The sequence below is a fragment of the Cetorhinus maximus genome, chromosome 20 (assembly GCF_964194155.1).
Source record: "Cetorhinus maximus chromosome 20, sCetMax3.hap1.1, whole genome shotgun sequence".
Lineage (NCBI taxonomy): Eukaryota > Metazoa > Chordata > Chondrichthyes > Lamniformes > Cetorhinidae > Cetorhinus > Cetorhinus maximus.
In genome coordinates this window covers 25,628,248-25,649,152 of record NC_135898.1, presented here as the reverse complement: position 1 = coordinate 25,649,152, position 20,905 = coordinate 25,628,248, and the positions used below count along the sequence as shown (strand labels likewise).

The 20,905-nt window shown below is 47.5% G+C and overlaps 1 protein-coding gene across 2 annotated transcripts; it reads right to left on the bottom strand.

Annotated features, from left to right (window-relative positions):
* Positions 1 to 559: 559 nt before the first annotated feature.
* LOC144694981 (hexokinase-2-like) lies at positions 560 to 19,775 on the bottom strand. 2 transcript variants are annotated; one of them, XM_078565807.1, is made up of 10 exons: positions 19,559 to 19,775; positions 18,286 to 18,434; positions 15,668 to 15,787; positions 14,559 to 14,654; positions 12,868 to 12,967; positions 9,244 to 9,427; positions 8,076 to 8,231; positions 3,372 to 3,605; positions 1,273 to 1,274; positions 560 to 696 (listed from the first exon to the last, which is right to left on the bottom strand). In XM_078565807.1, the coding sequence occupies exons 1-10, from the start codon at positions 19,764 to 19,766 to the stop codon at positions 563 to 565; spliced, it is 1,383 nt and encodes a 460-aa protein (XP_078421933.1). In that variant the 5' UTR covers positions 19,767 to 19,775; the 3' UTR covers positions 560 to 562. The 2 variants fall into 2 exon arrangements, with proteins under 2 accessions (XP_078421933.1, XP_078421932.1); XM_078565806.1 differs by lacking the exon at positions 1,273 to 1,274 and having other exon boundaries at positions 560 to 707.
* Positions 19,776 to 20,905: the final 1,130 nt, after the last annotated feature.

The following is a 20,905-nucleotide window of genomic DNA, read 5'->3' as shown; positions in this document are numbered from 1 at the left end:
TCTGCGGCTCACATCCTTTCCAAAGGGGCAGCATTTCTCATCCCGACTGTGTGTGTGGGGGCGCGTGGGGGGGGGGGCTCTGCTCACCTTATTCCTGTCATTTCTCCACACCGGGTGGGAGGGGTTAGGGAGGGGTGGGTGGTGTGGAGGTGGGGGAGGAGGAGTGGGAAGGTTTGTGGGTGGGGGGAGGGGTGGAAGGGGGAGGGGTAGGTGGTGTGGGGGTTTGGGGAGGGGTAGGTGGTATGGGGGTAGGAGGGGGGATGGGTGGGTGGTGTGTGGGTTGGGGGAGGGGCGGGCGGTGTGGGGGTTGGGGGAGGGGTGGGAGCGGATGGTGTAGGGGTGGGAGGGGGAGGGGTGGATGGTATGGGGGTGGGAGAGGGGATGGGCAGGTGGTGTGTGGGTTGGGGGAGGGGCGGGTGGTATGGAGGTGGGAGGGGGGATGGGCGGGTGGTGTGTGGGTTGGGGGAGGGGCGGGTGGTTTTGGGGTGGGTGCTGGTTGGAGGGGTAAACGAGGGATGCGTTCACTGCAGCTGGCACAGGAGGCTCGCTGCCGGTTTGCCCCCTAGTGCTGCCCAGCCTCTCGGATGCGACAGGCGACTGCAGTAATCAGCGCTGCTCCCTTGCCGCTCCCGTCTTCTGACTGCACGAAGGACACCAGGCATTTGGGTGCCAGGCGCTCGACTGTCTGATGTATGACTGTAGAGAAGCTGTAAAGGAGGGAGAGAGAAAGCTTCCATTAAACAAGGATCCAAAGCAAAATACAAATGATCAAAAAGCACGTGGAAATAGGGAGCAGAGCTCAGCCATATCTCCTCTCTAACCTGTCCCTTCATTCGCTACCATCATGGCTGATCTACCTCAGCCACATGTTTCTGCCCAATCTCCGTCTCCCTTAACTTCCTTACACTCCAAAGATCAGTCCTGAATATACTGGGCACCCACAGCTCTCTGGGGCAGATTCACAACCCTCTTGAGTGAAGAAAATGTCTCCTTGCCTCAGCCCTCAATGAGGCTGCGACCCTCAGATTGAGCCTCTCCGGCCAGACAACTCAACCTCTTCAGCACACACCCTGTGAAAATCGCCTCAAACCGAGGCATTCGAGGTGATGGTTTAAATGGAAACAATGTGCAGGGTCACGGGGGGGAAAGTCAGGAGAATGGCACTGAGCTGCATAATGCTCATTCGGAGAGCCGGTGCAGACACGATGGGCTGAATGGCCTCATTCTGCGTCGTAACAATCCTGTGATTCTCCGATGCTTCAATCCAATCACTTCTCATTCTCCTAAACTCAGCGGGTGTAGATTCTTTTTACTTATAAAAGAACGAGTAGGAAGTCTCCATCAAGCTGACCCTCGTCCAATGATCCACATTAAAAAGGGAGAGTGCGCTGACTGGAGCTCGCTCTATTTTTTCCCCACAGGGTCACTGCCTAGAGCTACAATGGTAAACACATGCCTACACATTGGTGACTGCTCTAGACCAGGAAGTTGGCACAACAGTGTAACCGAATCAAACACGTATCACTCAAATGATAAGCGTGTCCAATCTGCACACAGCCTGCCTGCTCCCGGAAGATAAGAGGAGGCACCCAAATCTCAATTCTTTCTTTCTGGAAGCTAAATAAACCCAGAGACACAGTGATATATCACATCAATTCAATCATAAAATGTGCCACAAAGGAAGCAGCCATTCAGATTCTAGAACTATCCCAGATCTTCACTTGGATCCATCAATTCTAATCTCACTTCCTTGCATTTTTAAAAAAATAAATTCTCCCTCTTCACATATTTATCCAATTCCATTCAAAACAGTATTCTAAACAACTGCCACAATGTTTGTACCAAAATTTATATTCCAAAACACCTGTGACAAAAGGCTCCCTACAGTGATAATCCTGTCCATGTCTTTATTATCTCCCTACGGCACACAGACTGCAGCGGTTCAAGAAGGCAGCTCACCACCACCTTCTCAAGGGGCAATTAGGGATGGGCAATAAATGCTGGTCCAGCCAGCAACACCCTCACCCCAAGAACGAATAATTTTTCAAAATGACCCATTCACCAATGGGGACAATTTTTCCCTGTTCGTCCTCTCAGGAGATTTTGGAAATATTGATCAGCTCCACCATTCACACCCCCACAGACCTCACATTCCTGGCATCATTCCAGAGAATCTTCTCTATATAGTCTTTCCCTGGCTGGAATATATTCCTATAATGAGAAGCCCCCCCGGACAGAATATCTTTCTCCAAATGTTCCCTAACCAATGCCTTCTACAAATTCAGCCTTGCCTCGGAGTCCCATCTGCAAGTCAAGCGGGTTGTGAGCTGCAGAGACTTGGGGCCCACAATCCAGGCTGGCACTGGAGGAATGCGGCTTTTCAGCATTTCAGGCATGACAAACTCCAGGGCACTCTTCAAAAGGGCACTGGGGGCTCCCTCCGGTGCTCTGGCCAATATTTAGCCCTCACCGAAAATAAAGTTACCCGGTCATCTGTCTCTTTGCTGGTAACAGGATCTTTCTGTCATTCCTAAACCAGTGGCTATGCTCCGAAGTAGCTGATTGGCTAGGAAGCACTTTGGGATCCCTGAGGTTGTGGGAAAACATGACATAAATGCAAACGATGGCTTTCTTTAACTTGTTGGCCATCTTTTGCCAAAGGCCATTTATCTAAAGCTACACCTCCCTAGCACTCTCAAAAATTTCAATTCCCATCACTTAGCCAATTGGATTCAAATGACACCAGAGCCAACACAATAATGAACCTCCATTTGAAAGATCACCTTTAAAATCCAAATGCAAAACGTCTGCCCTGTTGAGCGGAGATGGTACCTGAGTTTTTTTTTTAATTTTGGATGGGATGTGGGCATCGCTGGCGAGGCCAGCATTTGTTGCCCACCCCTAATTGCCCTCGTGAAGGTGATGGTGAGCCGCCTTCCTAAAGCAACGCAGTCTTTCTGTACTGGATTGGTACAACTGAGGGGCTTGCTCGGCCCTTTCAGAGGGCAGTTAAGAGTCAACCAAAATCCTGTGGGCCTGGAGTCACATGTAGACCAGGCCGGGCGGCAGTGGCAGATTTCCCTCCCTAAAGGGGACGAGTGAACCAGATGGGGTTTTACCACAATCGATGATCGTTTCATGGTCACCATTAATCAGACTAGCTTTATATACCAGATTTATTAACTAATTGAATACTAATTCCACCAGCTGCTGTGGCGGGACTTGAACCCACGCTCCCAGGGCATTAGCCTGGGTCTCTGGGGTTACTAGTCCAGTGACATGACACCATGCCACCGTTATGTATGAAGTCGCTGAGCCAGGCCTTCTGAGATTGACCCCTGGCAAGAGCCCTCTTCCCTCGGCTGATTTACTGTGGGTGCAGTTTGTACAGCGTTCCGATAATCCCAACATTGACCTTGATGTGCTCCAGGTTGCGGTTCTCCCTGATCTTGTCGACAACAGCCGCCATTCCTGCGCCGCAGAGCTGGGCCGCTAGGCGGGAGACCACTCCGCACACCTCCTTGACAATGATGCTGTCATCACAGGTGCTTTGCAATCCCAGCTGCTGGAAGATGGCACGAAGCTGAAGCAATGCCAGCCAATCACTGGAACAAGCAGAAAGGCAGAATGAGGGCACTCCCTAGCTTGGGCACACAAATGCCAAAGAAACTTCAAGAGAGACAAATGTGGGCTGGCGGATTTTGGTAGGAAGACTATAAATATCACATAATCCTTGGATAAGAAGAATCTCAATGGGGTACAACAGCAAACAGAGCCAGGGCTTACAGTTAACACACAAACCGCTAAAAGCAGCAATTCAAGTTAATAAAGAGGGAACATAAACACTGCCACTCACCCCTAGAGGGATCGAAACGAAAAGCAAAGCAATGTTAAACTGATATAGAACAGGGCTGGCTCACCGCTAGAATACTGCAGTTCTGGTTTCCATATTATGGAAAGAATATTGAGGCAGATGCAAAAAAGGATTTACTACAATAATACCAGAACGGAGTGGTTATGCCTATCACAAAGATTGTACAGGCCGGAGGGCTGAGGGACCGAATACATATTGTGAAAGGTGTCGATGGGATAGACATATAGAAAAGATTCGTGGGAAATCTCATTTCATTTCATTGAAATGTATAAAATTCTGACAGGGCTGATCTTTCATCTGGCTAGGGGTGGGTCTGGAACAAGGGGTCACAGTCTCAGGATACGGGGTAGGCCATTTAGGGCTGAGACGAGGAGGAAGGTCTTCAGTCAGAGGGTGGTGAACCTGTCGAATTCTCTACCACAAAAGACCAAGTCATTGAATATATTTAAGAAGGAAATAGATAGATTTCTAGACTCTAAAGGCGTCAAGGGGTATGGGGAGGGAGGGGAGTACCGCGTTGAGATAGAGGATCATCCATGATGATATTGAATAGTGGAGCAGACTCAAAGGGCCGAATGGCCTACTCCTGCTTCTATTTTCTGTGTTCCTATGAAATCCAAAACTGGGGGCCTTAAATAGAAGATAGTCACTAATAAATCGAATAGGGAGCTCAGGCCAAACCACAACCGAGGCGCAGAATCCTCTCTTGTGGAGGTGATCTCTTAACATTAAGTAATCAAATCATCATATCAACACAATCTCGGGGGCGTACTCACTGAGCACTATTTTCAGGCCCAACAGGCTGGGATTGACTTCTACAAAAAAGAAGGCTTTACAGTGGTGCTCAAATCATGAAGGAGTTTGATCGGGTAGATAGAGAAGGGGTCGATATTTTCACTTATACAGGACTAGGAGCCACAATTATGAAACAGTCACTGATAAATCCAACAGGGAATTCAGGAGAAAGGTCCTTATCCAGAGGGTAGGGAGAATGTGGAACTCGCTACCACAGGGAGTGGATAGAGCGAAATGCAGAAATGCGTGGAAGGGGAATCTGGATTAACACATGATGCCGATTGAATTCGATGATGGGGGGTAAGAGGCAGCTCATGTGAAGCCTGCCCAGCAATTGCCCCTCAACCTACATCACAAAAACAGATTATCTAGGTCATTATCACATTACTGTTTGTGGGAGCTTGCTTTGTATTAGCTGCTGCGTTTCCTATGTTACAATAGTGACACTGGCTGCAAAGTGCTTTCATGACATCCTGAGGTTGTGAATGACGCTATGTCAATGTGGGGCCTTCCTTTCTTTGGCAATGGTTGAAGCGGGAAGTGAGAATTGAGAAGTGGGAAGTGACTGCACACTCCAAGGTCCAGGGCTACGTGCTGAGGAACACACTAAAGCTTGGGGCAGCCGCAGAGAGAGGCGCAGTGGGGAAAAGGTCGCTAAGACCTTTCAGCCATAGTGCATCGAGGGGCTAGGAATTGTTTAGACCCCTTGGGCTGTATGGTTCACATTGAATGTGTACAGCAAATATTACACGGGTCACAATTGTACTGAAGCACCTCAGAGTGCTACATGATCTATGTCAAAAAGTTGAATATCATTGCAACCTCTTTGACGGCCATTTTGAGGTGTTTTCAGAAGCATTACAGCAAAGAAGGAGGCCATTCAGCCCTTGAGCCTGCGCTGGCTCTCTGAAAATCATTCCACCTAGTCCCACTCCTGTGCCTTATCCCCGTAACCTTGCACATCATTGTTTTTCAGGTAGCAATCCAATTCCCTTTTGAATACCTCGATTGAACATGCCTCAGCCTTTCAGGAAGTTCATTCCAGACTCAAACCCTCTGGGTGACCAAATATTCCCTCACATCACTTCTACTCCTTCTGCCAATTATTTTGATCCTTTGCCCTCTCGTTCTTCGTGCTCCCTTGACTGAGAACAGTCTGGCACTATTAACTTATAGGATCTTAAATTTAAAGTCTATTTTTGCAAAGAAAAAGTGAAAAGTGACAACACCAGTGTGACAGGGCATACTAGAGAGATACAGAGAGAGAGAGAGAGAGAGAGGGAGACAGAAGAGAGAGACAGAGAGAGAGACAGAGAGAGAGACAGAGAGATTGGGGCAAAGCGAGGATTCATTCTGAGCTCAATGACATGTGGCCAAGCTTGACATTATCACGGAGTGACAGAACTAGGAAAACAAGGCCTCACTTTCCACTAGGGCTGTGAACAGAAGCATCCCCGCAAAGCTTTGAAAGATATGTTCAAACAGTCGTCACCAAATCTCAGTTTCCACAACATTTATTTTTTATTCATTCACAGAATGTGGGCTTCGCTGGCTGGACCACCATTTATTGCCCATCCCTAGTTACCCTTGAGAAGGTGTTGGTGAGTTGCCTTCTTGAACTGCTGCAGTCCATGCGGTGTAGGTAGACCCACAGTGCTGTTAGGGAGGGAGTTCCAGGATTTTGACCCAGCGACAGTGAAGGGATGGCGATTTATTTCGAAGTAAGGATGGTGAGTGACTTGGAGAGGAACTTCCAGGCTGTGGTGTTCCCATGAATCACCTGCCCTTGTCCTTCGAGATGGTAGGGGTCACAGGTTTGGAAGGTGCTGTCGAAGGACCCTTGGTGGATTCTGCAGAGCATCTTGTAGATGGAACACACTGCTGCTACTGTGCATCGGTGGTGGAGGGAGTGAATGTTTGTGTATGTGGTGTCAATCAAACTGACTACTTTTTCCTGGATGGTGTCAAGCTTCTTGAGTGTTGTGGGAGCTGCACTCTTCCAGGCAAGTGGGGAGTATTCCATCACAATCCTGACTTGTGCCTTGTAGATGGTGGACAGGCTGTGGGGAGTCAGGAGGTGAGTTACTCACTGCAGGATTCCCAGCCTCAGACCTGCTCTTGTATCCACAGTATTTATATGGCTGGTCCAGTTCAGTTTTCAGTCAATGGTTACCCCCAGGATATTGATCGTGGGGGATTCAGCGATGGTAATGCCATTGAACATCAAGGGGCGATGGTTAGATTCTCTCTTGTAGGAGATGGTCATTGTCTGACACTTGTGTGGTATGAATGTTACTTGCCACTTGTCTGCCCAAGCCTGGATATTGTCCATATCTTGCTGCATTTGGACATGCACTGCTTCAGTATCTGAGGAGTCGCGAATGGTGCTAAACATTCTGCAATCATCAGCGAATCATCAGCGAACATCCCCACTTCTGACGTTATGATGGAAGGAAAGTCATTGATGAAGCAGCTGAAGATGGTTGGGCTGAGGACACTACCTGAGGAACTCCTGCTGTGATGTCCTGGAGCTGAGATGACTGACCTCCAACAACCACAACTTTCTTCCTGTGTGCTGTGTACGACTCCAAACAGTGGAGAGTTTTCCCTGATTCCCATTGACTCCAGTTTTGCTAGGGCTCCTTGATGCCACACTCGGCCAAATGCGGCCTTGATGTCAAGGGCAGTCACTCACCTCACCACCTCATGCAATGCAACCTCACATCCTGAATGAAAAGGCCACATGGAGAGATTGCGAGGCCCAATGGAATGTAGAGCAAAACCTCGAAGGAATCTGAAGAGCAAAAGACGCACCTCAACTCTTCGAAGTCTCCTGTTGGCTAATGGTGCACTGCACCGTGGGTGCTGAGAGGTCCGGAGTTTAATCCCTAATCTGTATCAAATTACCTCATCTCACGCAGATTGTGGGAAAGGGACGGGGAATGGTAGCTTTACAGTGAGCCAGAGTTGTGTGGGAGGCCAATTGGGAGTGACCCTGTGTCATTGTGGGAGTGAGTAGGGCTAGACCTGGCCAAGAGACCCTACAAACCCCTGTGCCTCGGACTCACATGAACACCCAGAAAGGATGATCCTTGGGAACCTAAATAAACACTTACAGGGCTGCAAGTCACAGAGTCATTAGGGGACAGGAAGTGGCTATTCGTTCCCTCCAGTCCATGCTGGCTCCCTGTGGAGTAATCCAGTCAGTCCGATTCTCCCCCCGCTCTACACCAATCTCCTTTTGAAATCACTGATCTCCTCCACTTCCACATCCCTCATGGGCCAGAGTTGCAGCTCATTACAAATGGCTGTGTAAAAATCTTCTTGCTCACATCTCCTTCCCCCCACCGCCCCGAATCTCTTGCCTAAAACCTTAACGCTTTTTTGTTCAGACACTGTCACTCACCTCTCAATGTGAGACAGGAATTTGGTTTCAAAAATCCCCCGTGTCTTAAGTCTTTCAGAGATTTTCCCTCGGAACAGCAGCCCTCGCTTGGTGAAGCTGATAAGAATGTTACACACAATCTCTCCCAGGTACATGCCGCTGATCATCTTCTCGTATCTGCAGCGTCAGTCAGAAAGGGACAGATGTCAATACCGTTTCTCTGGGCAGAAGCGCTGTAAGCAAATACCAGACAAACTGCCTATAACAGCACCCCCGTCACCACTTAAACCTGTTTTATGCCTCAATCCTCCTAACGGTTGACTCCTGTCCCTATTCAATAACGCAAGGCCTTCCATTCTAGTGAGGAAATGAATGAGAAATGTGGCCTGAACAGCCAGCCATGTTGGGAGGTCTGTGTGTTTAACAGACAGAATCGCACAGTACAGAAGGGGACCTTTGGCCCATCGAGTCTGCACCGACACGTGAGAAACACCTGACCTACCTAACTAATCCCATTTACCAGCACTTGGCCCATAGCCTTGAATGTTATGATGTGCCAAATGCTCATCCAGGTACTTTTTAAAGGATGTGAGGCAAACCGCGACCACCACCCTCCCAGGCAGTGCATTCCAGGCAGTCACCACCCTCTGGGTAAAAAAGGGTTACCTCACATCCCCCCCTAAACCTCCTGCCCCTCACCTTGAACTTATGTACCCTGGTGACTGACCCTTCAAATAAGGGGAACAGCTGCTCCCTAACCACCCTGTCTCCGCCCCTCATAATCTCCCCTCCTTTCCTGAACTCTCTGAATCTTGCTGCTGCTTGGACCCTGGTGACTTTCTAACACCTTATCCCAAGCAACTATTGTTTATATAGAGTTACTTCAAAATATAAGCAATTTATATATTTATGTAAAATAATTACTTCAAAATGTAAGCAATTTCTACATTGGCAACAGGACATCCAACCATCGCTTATATATGAACTGAACCCAACCAGCTGACATTCCACACCTCCCAGTGGGAGGACACCAGGCAAGAGTCCTGGGCACTTCCAACTGGTTTCACTTCCCTGTTGCAGCAATGCTGCAGCTTCCGTAATGTCACCACCGACCAGAATGACAGTGAGTAGCGCCGAGCGGGATCAGATGTGGTCGGGACTTTGGGAATGCTCCCCGGAGTCACCATACCTCTGCTTGCCAGGATTCAATGAAAGTTGGTCCACGTCGCGGTCAAACTCTGTCCTGACGTCGTCCAGGCAGCCATCGTCCCCAAACGCTCCCCACTCCATGTTAATGCACATCCGTCCCTCATCGCCTTCCACCATCTCCACATTCTTCATCACTTCCATGTAACCGGCATTACAGCCAGTTCCTGCAGACAGGAAGCCACTCAAGGTGAAGCAGCTTCTTGAAACCACAAAAGGGGCAACAGCAGCAAATCTTTGCAAAGCGCCATTAACATGGTAACACATCCCAAGGCTCCTCACAGGCGTGATATCAGTTATCAGCAACATTTGACACTGGTATCACACGAGGAGATTCTAAGACAGCTGCACAAAGCCTTGGTGGAAGAGGTAGTTTACAGGAGTTAAAGTGGTGAAGTGGGGAGATTTAGGGAAGGGCTTCTAAAGCTTAGGGCCTCTGCTACAAATGGTGGGGAGTGATTAAAAATCAGAGATGCTCAAAAGGCCCCAGATTCCGGGCATTTCACAAGATTGTGAGGCTGGAGTTAGACGGGAGCGGGACAAGGCCATGGAGGGATATGAAAACAAGGGAGGGATTTTATTTTTTCTTTAAAAATCATGTCGGAGAATCACGGCGACATAAGGTTGACGTTGGGAGGAGGGAAGTCAGTTTAGAACATGGACAGAGTGTTGTCCAGGTTGATAGGCAGCGAGGGCCAGTGAGCTTAGAAGTGTAGAGTATGGATGGACACGCTTGGAGGAAGGGCTCCCATGGCAACAAAGACCCAAGAGATGTGCAGGATTGATTGGCAGACAGGAAAACAGTGGCACAGGAAGCAGAGATGGCAGAGAAATGGGCTTCAGCCCAGGGCAATTAATTCCTGATCAGCATTTGGGACCAAGACATCTGTCGGGCAACCATTAGCTCAGTGGGCAACAGCAGCAGTGGTGACAAACTGAAGGCTAGACAAAGTTAATTCAAACTGTAGGCAACTGAATGGCAGGTCAGAGACACAGCAGTGTGTAGGCCCGTGGAGTGGTGGGGGCTCGACAGGAGTTGGAAGCCAAATTCAAGCAAAGATCCAGCTTTCGCTGATGAAGACAAACGGCAGGAATGGCCAGGTTGCCCAGGTAACTCTAAACTTGGTGTCAACCCGTAGTTAGGTTAAAATGCACCCACTATTAGAGTCAGGAGAACTTAAAGAGGAGCTTCGGGTGGTTGGGGGGGTGGGGGAAAGACCACAAGATGGCAGCTGATGGCCAAGGTTCAAGTTGCAGGAGAAAGAAACTCCCGAGGGAGCTGCCAGTGAAGTGAAAGGAATAGCGATCTTAATACTGGATCCAGAAGCCAGGAGAACATTGATTATTGCAGAAAAAAAGAGACATACTGTGCAAGTTTTTCATCTTGCACTCATCAGGACAGACGCAAGAATACCAAACTGCAAAGTGAACAATTTATACTGCACGAGAAAAGGGTGCTGATTGGTTGGCAACTGGATGCTAATTGGTTGAGGTGTTGCCATGGAAAAATGCACCAGAGAGCAGTTGCCCCCATCTTTTTGTTTAATTGAAAAAGGCGCAATGCCTGGACATGTTCTTTCTGTTTGCAGAGGACAGGGCTCTGCCTATGAATATATGTAGCTGTCATCAAGTGTAAGTGAGCCAATGTTTCGAGCCTGACTGATAATTTTAACTTGGGTTGTTTGAGTAATTCTTAGCGCATTCAGAATTGTTCATTAAATGCTGTCCAATCATGGATTCACATTTAACGTTAGACACTGTGTTCTGAGTTTGCGAGCACGGGCTGGTTGAGTATGGTCAATACGCTACTTATTGTGAACAGCCAAAGGGACATACTGTTTGATATAATCCAACAGCCATTGGGACATACCGAAATAGGACGTATCAAAGCTATCCTGCAGGGAAATGGCAACCCTGATCAGATCATTGCTCACTGTGTATTGCACATACTCACGAGTGGCCCTAAGGCCAGCATTCATGGCCCTAAAAAGTGCTCAGTGTACCTCAAATTGCCCTGGAAGGGGTACATTTGAGCAACAGGTGAAGCTGGGCATTTCAGGCTGCAACTATGCAGTTGCAACATGAGTGGTATTGTCCACTAACTGGATTCTGTATTCACGCCAAACAGACATTCTGACAACTCAGAATGTATTGCCTAATATTAAATGTGATTCCGCGATTGGACAGCACATACTGCACAATTCTGAAGGTGCTAGACATTATGCCTACCACACTAGTGAGTAACGTGGTAAATACATTTCAGTGCCAGTGTGATGCCAGATATGTAGGCCATTCGTCCCAATAACTGGCTGATCGTAACAAACAGCACGTCCCTTCGGCTGTTCACAACAGGCACAGTACCGGCTGTTCACAACCAGCCTGTTCTTTCAGAACTCAGAACATAGTGTCCAAGAATAGATACATTTCTGAAATTGGACAGCACTTTCTGAACAATCCAAAGTGTGCTAAGAATCAATTTAAAATTATCAGTCAGGCTCGCAAGGTTGGCTCATTCACACTCACTGGGAGCTACATATATCATAGGAAGGGTCCTATCCCCTGCAAGCAGAAAGAACATGCCCAGGCAGTGTGCCTTTTTCAATTAAACAAAAGCATGGGGGCAACTGTTGCCTGGTGCATTCCTCACGGCAATGCCACGACCAGAGTTGACTTGCCTTTTTTGAATTGAAACAAAATCTTATGGGATAACTGCTCCCCAGTGCATTCTCCATGCCAACGCCTCCAACAATGTCCACTTGCCAACCAATAAGCACCTTTCCTCACACAGTATAAATCGCTGTTCCCTTTGAAATTTGGCATTCTTGCATCTGTCCTGATGAGTGCAAGACAAAAAGCTTCAACAGCATGTCTCTTTTCTTCAGCAACACAAAAGGTCAGAATGTTAATTCCCGGCTGAGAAAATTTCAAATGGAAATGGAGAAATTGAGGGGACAGATAGTTCATGGTCTGAAGTTGTTCAACTCAATGTTAATTCTGGAAGGCTGTAAAGTGCCTAATCGGAAGATGAGTTGCTGCTCCTCCAGTTTGCATTGGGCTTCACTGGAACATTAAAGCAGACCAAGGACGGGCATGTGGGCATGAGTGCAGGATGGTGAGCTGAAATGGCAAGCGACAGGAAGGTCTGAGTCATGCTTGCACAAGTCGAGTGCTCAGAATGGATGAACTGAGTGATCAGAATTGTACTATAGTAATTGAGAGATCCTTGTCCAGATGCTCCATTTACTTTTATTCTCACCTCCAATGACCTTGTTCACTGACCCCAGCATGTTTCTCTAGCACTCATTCACTTGTCCTGCAATGGTAAAACTCAGGCTGATTCCCCTGAAATGTTCCCCATTTCTCAACAAAACAAAAGAATAGAGAGCCAACTAAAGGACAAGATGAAACAAAATGCTTTAAACAGCTCGAGGTACCCTCGCCTTGGAGCAGAGTCACATATTCATTAGGGAATAGTGAACAAGGGGCTTCAAATCAAAAGCAAACATCAACTGGAATCGAACTTTGAAAAGCGGGTTCTCGCTTCCCTAGTTTAACCCGAGAGAGCCTTGTTGAGACTTGGAACTGAGGGTTTCATTTGTGTACTCACCGACTATGAGGCCAACTTCACAAAAAGGATCGTCATAGCCACAGGACGTCATTGTTCCGATCGTGTCATTAACGATTGCCACAACATCCAATTCAAACTCCTGGAAGGTGGAGGTCATGAGACAGAATCAGTTAACAAATCCGCATTCCAGTTCACAGGCCCAGTGTCCAGAATGTCTGACATCCTCTGATGTTAACATTCGAGACAGGAGCAGTAAGTGGAGAAATCAAACAAAAAATGCTGGAAAATCTCAGTAGGTCTGGCAGAGAGAGAAACAGGGTTAACGTTTCGAGTCCGTATGACTCTTCTTCAGAGCTAAAGAGAAATAGAAATATGATGGATTTTATGCTGTTTAAGAGGGGGTGGAGCCGTTGGAGCAAAATAGAAGGTCAGGGATACGTGGGAGCTCAGGGGTGATTGACAAAGATGTCATGGACACAAGACAAAGGGAGTGTTAATGGTAGTGTTAAAGACTAAAGAAGGTGCTGATAGCAGCATAAAGGTAAATAGCAGAATGTGTAAATAGAAGAACAAGGCTCAGCGCTCCATGAAAGCACAACAGAGAAACAAGTGATAGATGGCCCTGTGGAGCTGGATGGAGTGGGGGAGATAAATTGAATTAAAAAGGGTAACAATGGAGGAGAGAGTTCACGGTCTGAAGTTGTTGAAAGGCTATAAAGTATCTAATCGGAAGTTGAGGTGTTGTTCCGCCAGTTTGTGTTGAGCTTCATTGGAACTTCGCAGCAGGCTGAGGACGGACATGTGGGCATGAAAGCAGGGTGGTGAGTTGAAATGGCAAGCGACAGGAAGGCCTGGGTCATGCTTGCGGACTGAGTGAAGGTGTTGAAAGAAGAGTTTTGAATGCCTCTGGCCCCATCACTCATTTATCACCACAAGAAAACAAAACAGCTTTCTGGAAATCAAGAGACCATTCACCTTCGGCCTAATACGACCTTGAAACTGAAGCTCAGACTTCAGCTGAACACCGGTTATTACAGAGTATTTCAGAATATTACCAAGAATTTACACAGTGTATCAAAACCTACCGGAGTAACTGCATTCTGGGCACTGAAACTCAGGTGGGAGTGAGCATAGCACAGATGCACCAGAATGACATCTGTGCGAAAAGGGTAAAATTACGGGGACAGCATTGTTCAGCTTGACTCCTTTGATTATTGAAGATTAAATGATGATTTAATTGAGGTGTAGGGATGATTACAGGAATTGAGAGAGGCAGAGAGAGAGAGAGAGAGAGACAGAGACAGAGAGAGAGAGAGACTGACAGCGAGAGAGAGACAGAGAGAGAGAGAGAGAGAGAGAAAGAAAGACAGAGACAGAGACAGAGAGACTGTTTCCTCTAGTAGGGGAATCCAGAACAAGATGTTATAGCCCTAAAATTAAACCCTCCTCACTTAGGATGGGAAGTCAGAAAGGGCTTCTTCACACAGAGGGTACTGGAGCTCCTGCCCCCCAAAAGCTGTGGATGCTCGCGAGTCAATTCCAAATTTCAAAACTGATAGACCTTTGTTGGGTGTTAGGAGTGTGCAGGGATATCGAATCAAGGTACAGATCAGCCACCGTCTGACTGAATGGCGGGGCAGAAGATGAATGGCCTCCTCCTGTTCCCATGTACTGCCACCAGATGGGGATGTGGGCGCAGCAGGCCTGTTGATGGGCCAACTCTTTCTAACCCCTCTCCTCCTGATGGCTTCCCGGAGGAGGTCGACAACATCCTCTCCCTCACAGCCCGTTGCTTTGAACCCTCTGGTCCACTTTAAAAGAATGTCCTGGAGAGGATAAAAAAGACAGAGGTCAGTGACAAAGCTGCCATGACCCGTGGATGCCCCTGCATTGCTCACTTGCCTACCTGGGCCCTCTCCCTTATAGACCCTAACACCAGGTCAACTATCTTCTCTCAGTCTCCACCGGGAGGTGACTGGCCCCTCAACTCCGCCCTCCCACCTCCGAGGGCTTCCCCGATCACCAACAAGCTTGACTGCCTTGAAGTGATCTTTGTAAATCTAATGAGATGTACTTAAAAAAGGTAACAACTTGGGTTAAGAGGTTTTGCAGATCTTTAACACTTTATTCCTGTTGATCTTAAGACAGGGAGGAACAAAGCTAAGAAACAAAGAAGTGTTTTCAATTGTTGCCAGCACCCAGCACTGTTGGGTGAAAACTATTGGAGAATAACGCAGAATAAAGTTTCACCCTTCCTCAATGATATGACAAAAAATACGCCAGAAACGCACACAGTTTCACCTCTCCCTCTCCCGCAATGGCAGGATTTTTCCACAATATTCCCTCGAGTCACGTCACCAATCGCTAAACTCTGGCGAGTTTTCCACGCGCAATTTATCCCAACTGAAAAGGGCCGCGAATGACCAAGCTCATTTCAGTTCGAGCCGCAGGGTCACGAGAGGCTCAGAAGGAGAGCATCTGGCACATCAACGTCATGCCAGCCCTCTGTGGGTTTAAGGATGAGGCGAGAAGAGGAAAGGTTAACCTTATTAGTTTCTATCTGAGCCAAATGTTTTAAAAACATATCGAGCCAACACACATTATTTCCATTTGAAAGTTTCCATTGACAGGTCTCGCAGTTCGGCAGGTGTTACCCACGTAAACATTGATGGTGTGCGGATGTTAGTCTGTGACCCCGACACAACTGAAGCAGAAGCTGTGTAAGGCTCCCTCACGACCCACTGCCTCTGGGACTACAGCACCAACTAGTTATCCTAAGTGGTTCTCAGCACCATCTCTCCCACTCGGTATTGAATGAGGATTGATGTGTATGACTGACCTGATCGAGCTTCCTCTGCTCACAGGGGAAGGAGAAAGTGAAGCCCAGTGGGAGGACACAGTCCTTCATCCCCATATATTCCAGAAAATCGGAGATGCAGTGGACAATGTGGTCAAATAGCTGCAAGACAAACAGAAACGTGACATATTGCAACCCGTCCGATCCCCAGTAAACTGCCTGAACCTACACCCAGCACGATTTATACCTGCGATGCGCTTTACACTGCCTGGGGGCCCACCAAAAAGCGCTCCGCACCCAGTGAAGTGCAGTCAGGCTTGTAATGTCGGAAACTACTACAGACAAGTTTCACACAGCACTAACAGCAATGGCATAAAGACCAGATAATTGCTTCTAATAATGTTAGGTGAGGAATAAATATTGGTTAGGTCACAGCGAGTAACGTTTTTTTGCATTTGCTCGTGGGATGCAAGTGCTGCTGGCTGGGCTGGGATTAGTTTGCTACTTGTTTGACTAGCGCAGACTCTATGGGCCAAAGGGCCTTTTTCTGTGCTGTAGACCTCTATGACTATGACTTATTGCCCATCCCTAATTGCCTCTTGAGAAGGTGGTGGTGAGCTGCCTTCTTGAACCGCTGCAGTCCACGTGGTGTAGGTACACCCACAGTGCTGTTAGGGAGGGAGTTCCAGCATTTTGACCCAGCGACAGTGAAGGAGCGGTGATATATTTCCACGTCAGGATGGTGTATGGCTTGGAGGGGAACCTCCGGATGCTGGTGTTCCCATCTATCTGCTGCCTTTGTCCTTCTAGATAGTAGCAGTCATGGGTTTGGAAAGTGCTATCTAAGGAGCCTTGGTGAGTCGCTGCAGTGCATCTTGTAGATGGTACACACTGATGCTTCTGTGCGTCGGTAGTGAAGGGAGTGAATATTTGTGGATGAGGTGCCAATTATGTGGTCTGCTTTGTCCTGGATGGTGTCAAGCTTCTAGAGTGTTGTTGGAGCTGCACTCATTCAGGCAAGTGGGGAATATTCCATCAAACTCCTGACTTGTGCCATGTAGTTGGTGGATAGGCATTGGGGAGTCAGGAGGTGAGTTACTTGTTGCAGGATTCCTAGCCTCTGACCTGCTGTTGTAGCCACAGTATTTATATGGCTTCCCTGAGGAAATACGGTAAGTCAAATGCTGCCTTGATGTCAAGGGCAGTCGCTCTCACCTCAGCTCGAGAGTTCTGCTCTTTTGTCCATGTTTGAACCAAGGCTGTAATGAGGTCAGGAACTGAGTGACCCTGGAAGAACCTAAACTGAACATCAGTGAGCAGGTTTTTGCTGAGTAACTGCCTCTTGATAACACTGTTGATGACCCCTTCCATCACTTTATTGATGATCAAGAGTAGAATGATGGGGCAGTAATTGGCCAAGTCGGATTTGTCCTGCTTTTTGTGTACAGGACATACCTGGGCAATTTTCCACATAGCCGGATAGATGCCAGTGTTGTAGCTGTACTGGAACAGCTTGGCTAAGGGTGCAGCAAGTTCTGGAGTACAAGTCTTCAGTACTCTTGCTGGAATATTGTCAGGGCCCATAGCCTTTGTAGTATCCAGTGTCTTCAGCCGTTTCTTGATATCACGTGGAGTGAACCGAATTGGCTGAATACTGGCATCTATGATGCTGGGGACCTCTAGAGGAGGCTGAGATGGATCATCCACTCGTCACCTCTGGCTGAAGGCTGTAGCAAATGCTTCAGCCTTATCTTTTGCACTGCTGTGCTGGGCTCCTCTATCATTGAGGCTGGGGATATCTGCGGAGCCTCCTCCACTAGTGAATGTTTATTTGTCCACCGCCATTCCCGACTGGATGTGGCAGGACTGTAGAGCTTAGCTCTGATCCATTGGTTTTGGGGCTATTCCGTTCTGGCGACACCTCCTGTGGCTGGCACGCCACTTCAGCAGCTTGGCATCGCTGAAAATAACAATTCACCATGACACTTGGCAGGTTTGTGTGTGGCACCCGTGACAGAAGCTGCCTCACGAGGATTGGCCTCTTCAGCCATCAGTAAAGGTGCACCATTTGGAGACACGCCATCTGAAATAGATTTCCTTGCTGCGTGTCCATCATCTTTTGTGGATGGAAGGATTCTGGAACCATCTATCCCATGCTGCTTCACTGTTTGGCATGCATGTCATCCTGTGCTGTAGCGTCACCAGGTTAACACCTCATTTTAAAGTAGGCCTGGTGCTGCTCCTGGCATGCCCTCCTGCACTCTTCATTGAATCAGGATTGATTCCCTGATTTGACGGGAAGGGTAGAGTGGGGGATATGCCAGGCCAAGGGGCTGCAGGTTGTGATTGAATGCAATTCTGCTGATGGCCCACAGCACCTCATGGTCACCAGAAGAAAGAGAGATGAAGGGGATAGCGGGAAGCGGGGGGGCAAGGGCGTAGCAGGAAAGGGGAGGGTGTGGGCGGAGTGGGAAGGGGGTGACAGGGAGGAGGGGTGAGAGTGTGTTTGCTTATAATAGGAGACAGTAAATGATACCTCCATGGAATTCTCAACAAAACCCAGGTCAGGAGTTGGCTGTGATGATGCTAAATCCTCCTTTCTGGTGAATCTAGAGAAAGGCTGATGTCCACATTGACCTGGCCAGCAGCCTTGTGCTCACCTCCTCTCCTGTTCCTTCCATGGCGTCCATGGGGATAGCATAGATCTTATTGTGCATCTCAACAGCTCGACACTTCCCACTCCAAATCTTCACCATCAACACTCGGAAATTTGTCCCACCGAGATCCAGCGCCAGGAAATCTCCCTTTTCTGGGATAGGGAAAAAGAAAAAACAATCAGCTTTATCTGAAGTAAATACAACCTAGGGCATGTTTAAAAATAAACCAGTATGGGGTAAAGCTCTCTGTGCACTAACCCAAACATTCTCATCCCAGGGCACAGATAAAATTCACAGTAAAAACTATCCCCATATCACCCTAAATTAGGTGCATCACAGCCGGGATGCATCTTCCTCTCACGTCTCGATTAAAATCACAATTCCCTCACAACCTCAGGAAAATTACTCTTTAAGCACCATTTCTATTTCCAAACTGGGGTCCATTCTCAACAAAACAGGAGGCTGAGGGGTGACCTTATGGAGGTCGCTCAAGTTCTGAAGCCGTTTGATCGAGTCGTCCAAAACCTGGGATGACAGATTCAAGATAGTCACCAATAAATCAGATAAAGAACCCAGGAGAAATGTCTTCAGACAAAGAGTGCGATTGTCCAGCCCCGGACACTTCCGGGATCGTCCAGTGCTGCTGAAATGTCAATGGATTTCCGCAGGGACTCCTGCGGCGGGTCCCGCCGTGGTGAGGCTGGAAAATCCCAGCCATAGAGTGGCAGGAATGTGGGAGTCGCTGAATGTGAAGTGGCCTGTGTCTGTGCTGCAGGCTCAACACAATACGGGATCTAATTCGTCAAACCACTTTAACCAAGATTCTCAATTTAGCTCTAACTCGTGTTGAATTCATGTTATCAAAATCAGGGCACTTATAGCCAAAGAGAAAAGAACATTATCCAATGCGTTAGACTTGAGTGTTGCAGAAGGAAAAAAGAGACGTGTCGAAGCTTTTCATCTTGCACTCATCAGGGCATTCGCAAGAATAGCAATATCGGGGGAAGCAACAACTTTATACTGTGTGGGAAGAGATTGCTGACTGGTTGGCAAGTGGACTCGCAGACAGTAGAAAGTTGTTGCTCCCCCTGACATTGGCTTTCTTGCGATCATCCTGATGAGTGTAAGAGGAAAAGCTTCAACAAAATGTCCTTTTTCAGCAATACTCGAGTTCTGTACTCCCAAACGACAGTCAGACTAGGTTGAGCCTCAGGTCAAAATCTGAACGAACAGTGGATTAACCCAATCCAGGATTCAGCCCTCATCATTTCAGTACCTGTTCTGTCTGGGGTGGAGCGAACGTAAGTTGCTAACATCTTCACAGCCGCCGCGGAATGGGTTTCCTTCTTCAACCCCCGTTCCATTTGCATCCTCATCCTTTTCTTCACCTCCAGAAGCTGCTCATCCCTCAAGAGAAAGGCAGACAAAATCTCCTCCCTCATCTTTTGCTGCTTGGCCAGTCTGTAGGCCACCGCTGTCACCATGGCAGCACGCTTTCCGCAAGAAATAAAATATCAAATAAGAGATCATTTGCAAAAACATAATCTGCAGGGGATTGAGGGTAACATTATAACTTAAGTTGCTCATTTGTTGGAAGACGGGACATAGGGAGAATGGATAAGTTGAATAACTCTGACTTACACTATGAGGCAAGTCATGTTCTTCACAGGTCCGTATGCGAATACAGCTTTTCCACATGTGAAGTAATGATTTGGAAGAATAGAGATTGGTATGTGTGACCACGAATGCAGGTGACACGAATGTAGGAGGTGCAGGAATATCTGAAAGTTATCACAGGGCACAGAGAAAGCAAATTTGTGGGAAGCCTGCAGAGGGTTCAGTTCAACTGAGGCAAGTGTGAAGTCATCCATCATAGATGCAGAAAAAAATCAGTCGAAATATTTCCCTTATGATGGAAAAACTGGAATGTGGAAGCAGAAATGTGTTTGGTGGACAATTGCTACAAGAGGTTAATTATTACGTTTCATAAATTTGGTTTATAAACCCTGAGCTTAGAAATATAAAGGTTATGCAATTGAGATGTTTAAAAGATGAAATGCTTCCATCAATAGATACAGAAAAAGATGAGCTGCGGCGTGAGGAACCGGAGGAAGGGGCCCAATCTCCAATTGCAGAGAGACCATTAAGAAGTGAAATCAGGAAGCACCTTTCCATAAAATTGGTGAGGTGAACATCAGGAAAGTCCTGATCCAAAGGCATTCACAGATGTAATGTCACTGATTTCAATGCAGTAGGTGCAGCAGTATTGTAATATTAACACTAGCATTAATAATGGCAAATGTGCTACGAATAGTAGTGAACAAGGGAGTAATACTCATGCTTCGAATAGAAATAGCTGATGCTTCTTCTGAGACGTATGTAAATGAATTGCGAATCCTTCTAATATAATTTGCAATGCAACTGTGAAAATTGGGATGTTATTGGTAGTTTCTTATGTTTTCATTGTTATTTTTCCTACGACTTAGCTCACAACGATCTCCGAATGTTATCTGGGAATAACTGATGCTCCGGCCGGGTGGAAGTGCAACAGGGAGTGCAGTGGGGGACGCTGTGTGATCATCACTTTGGTTCGGAAGACGCCAGTGTGGTCTGTGTGCACCTT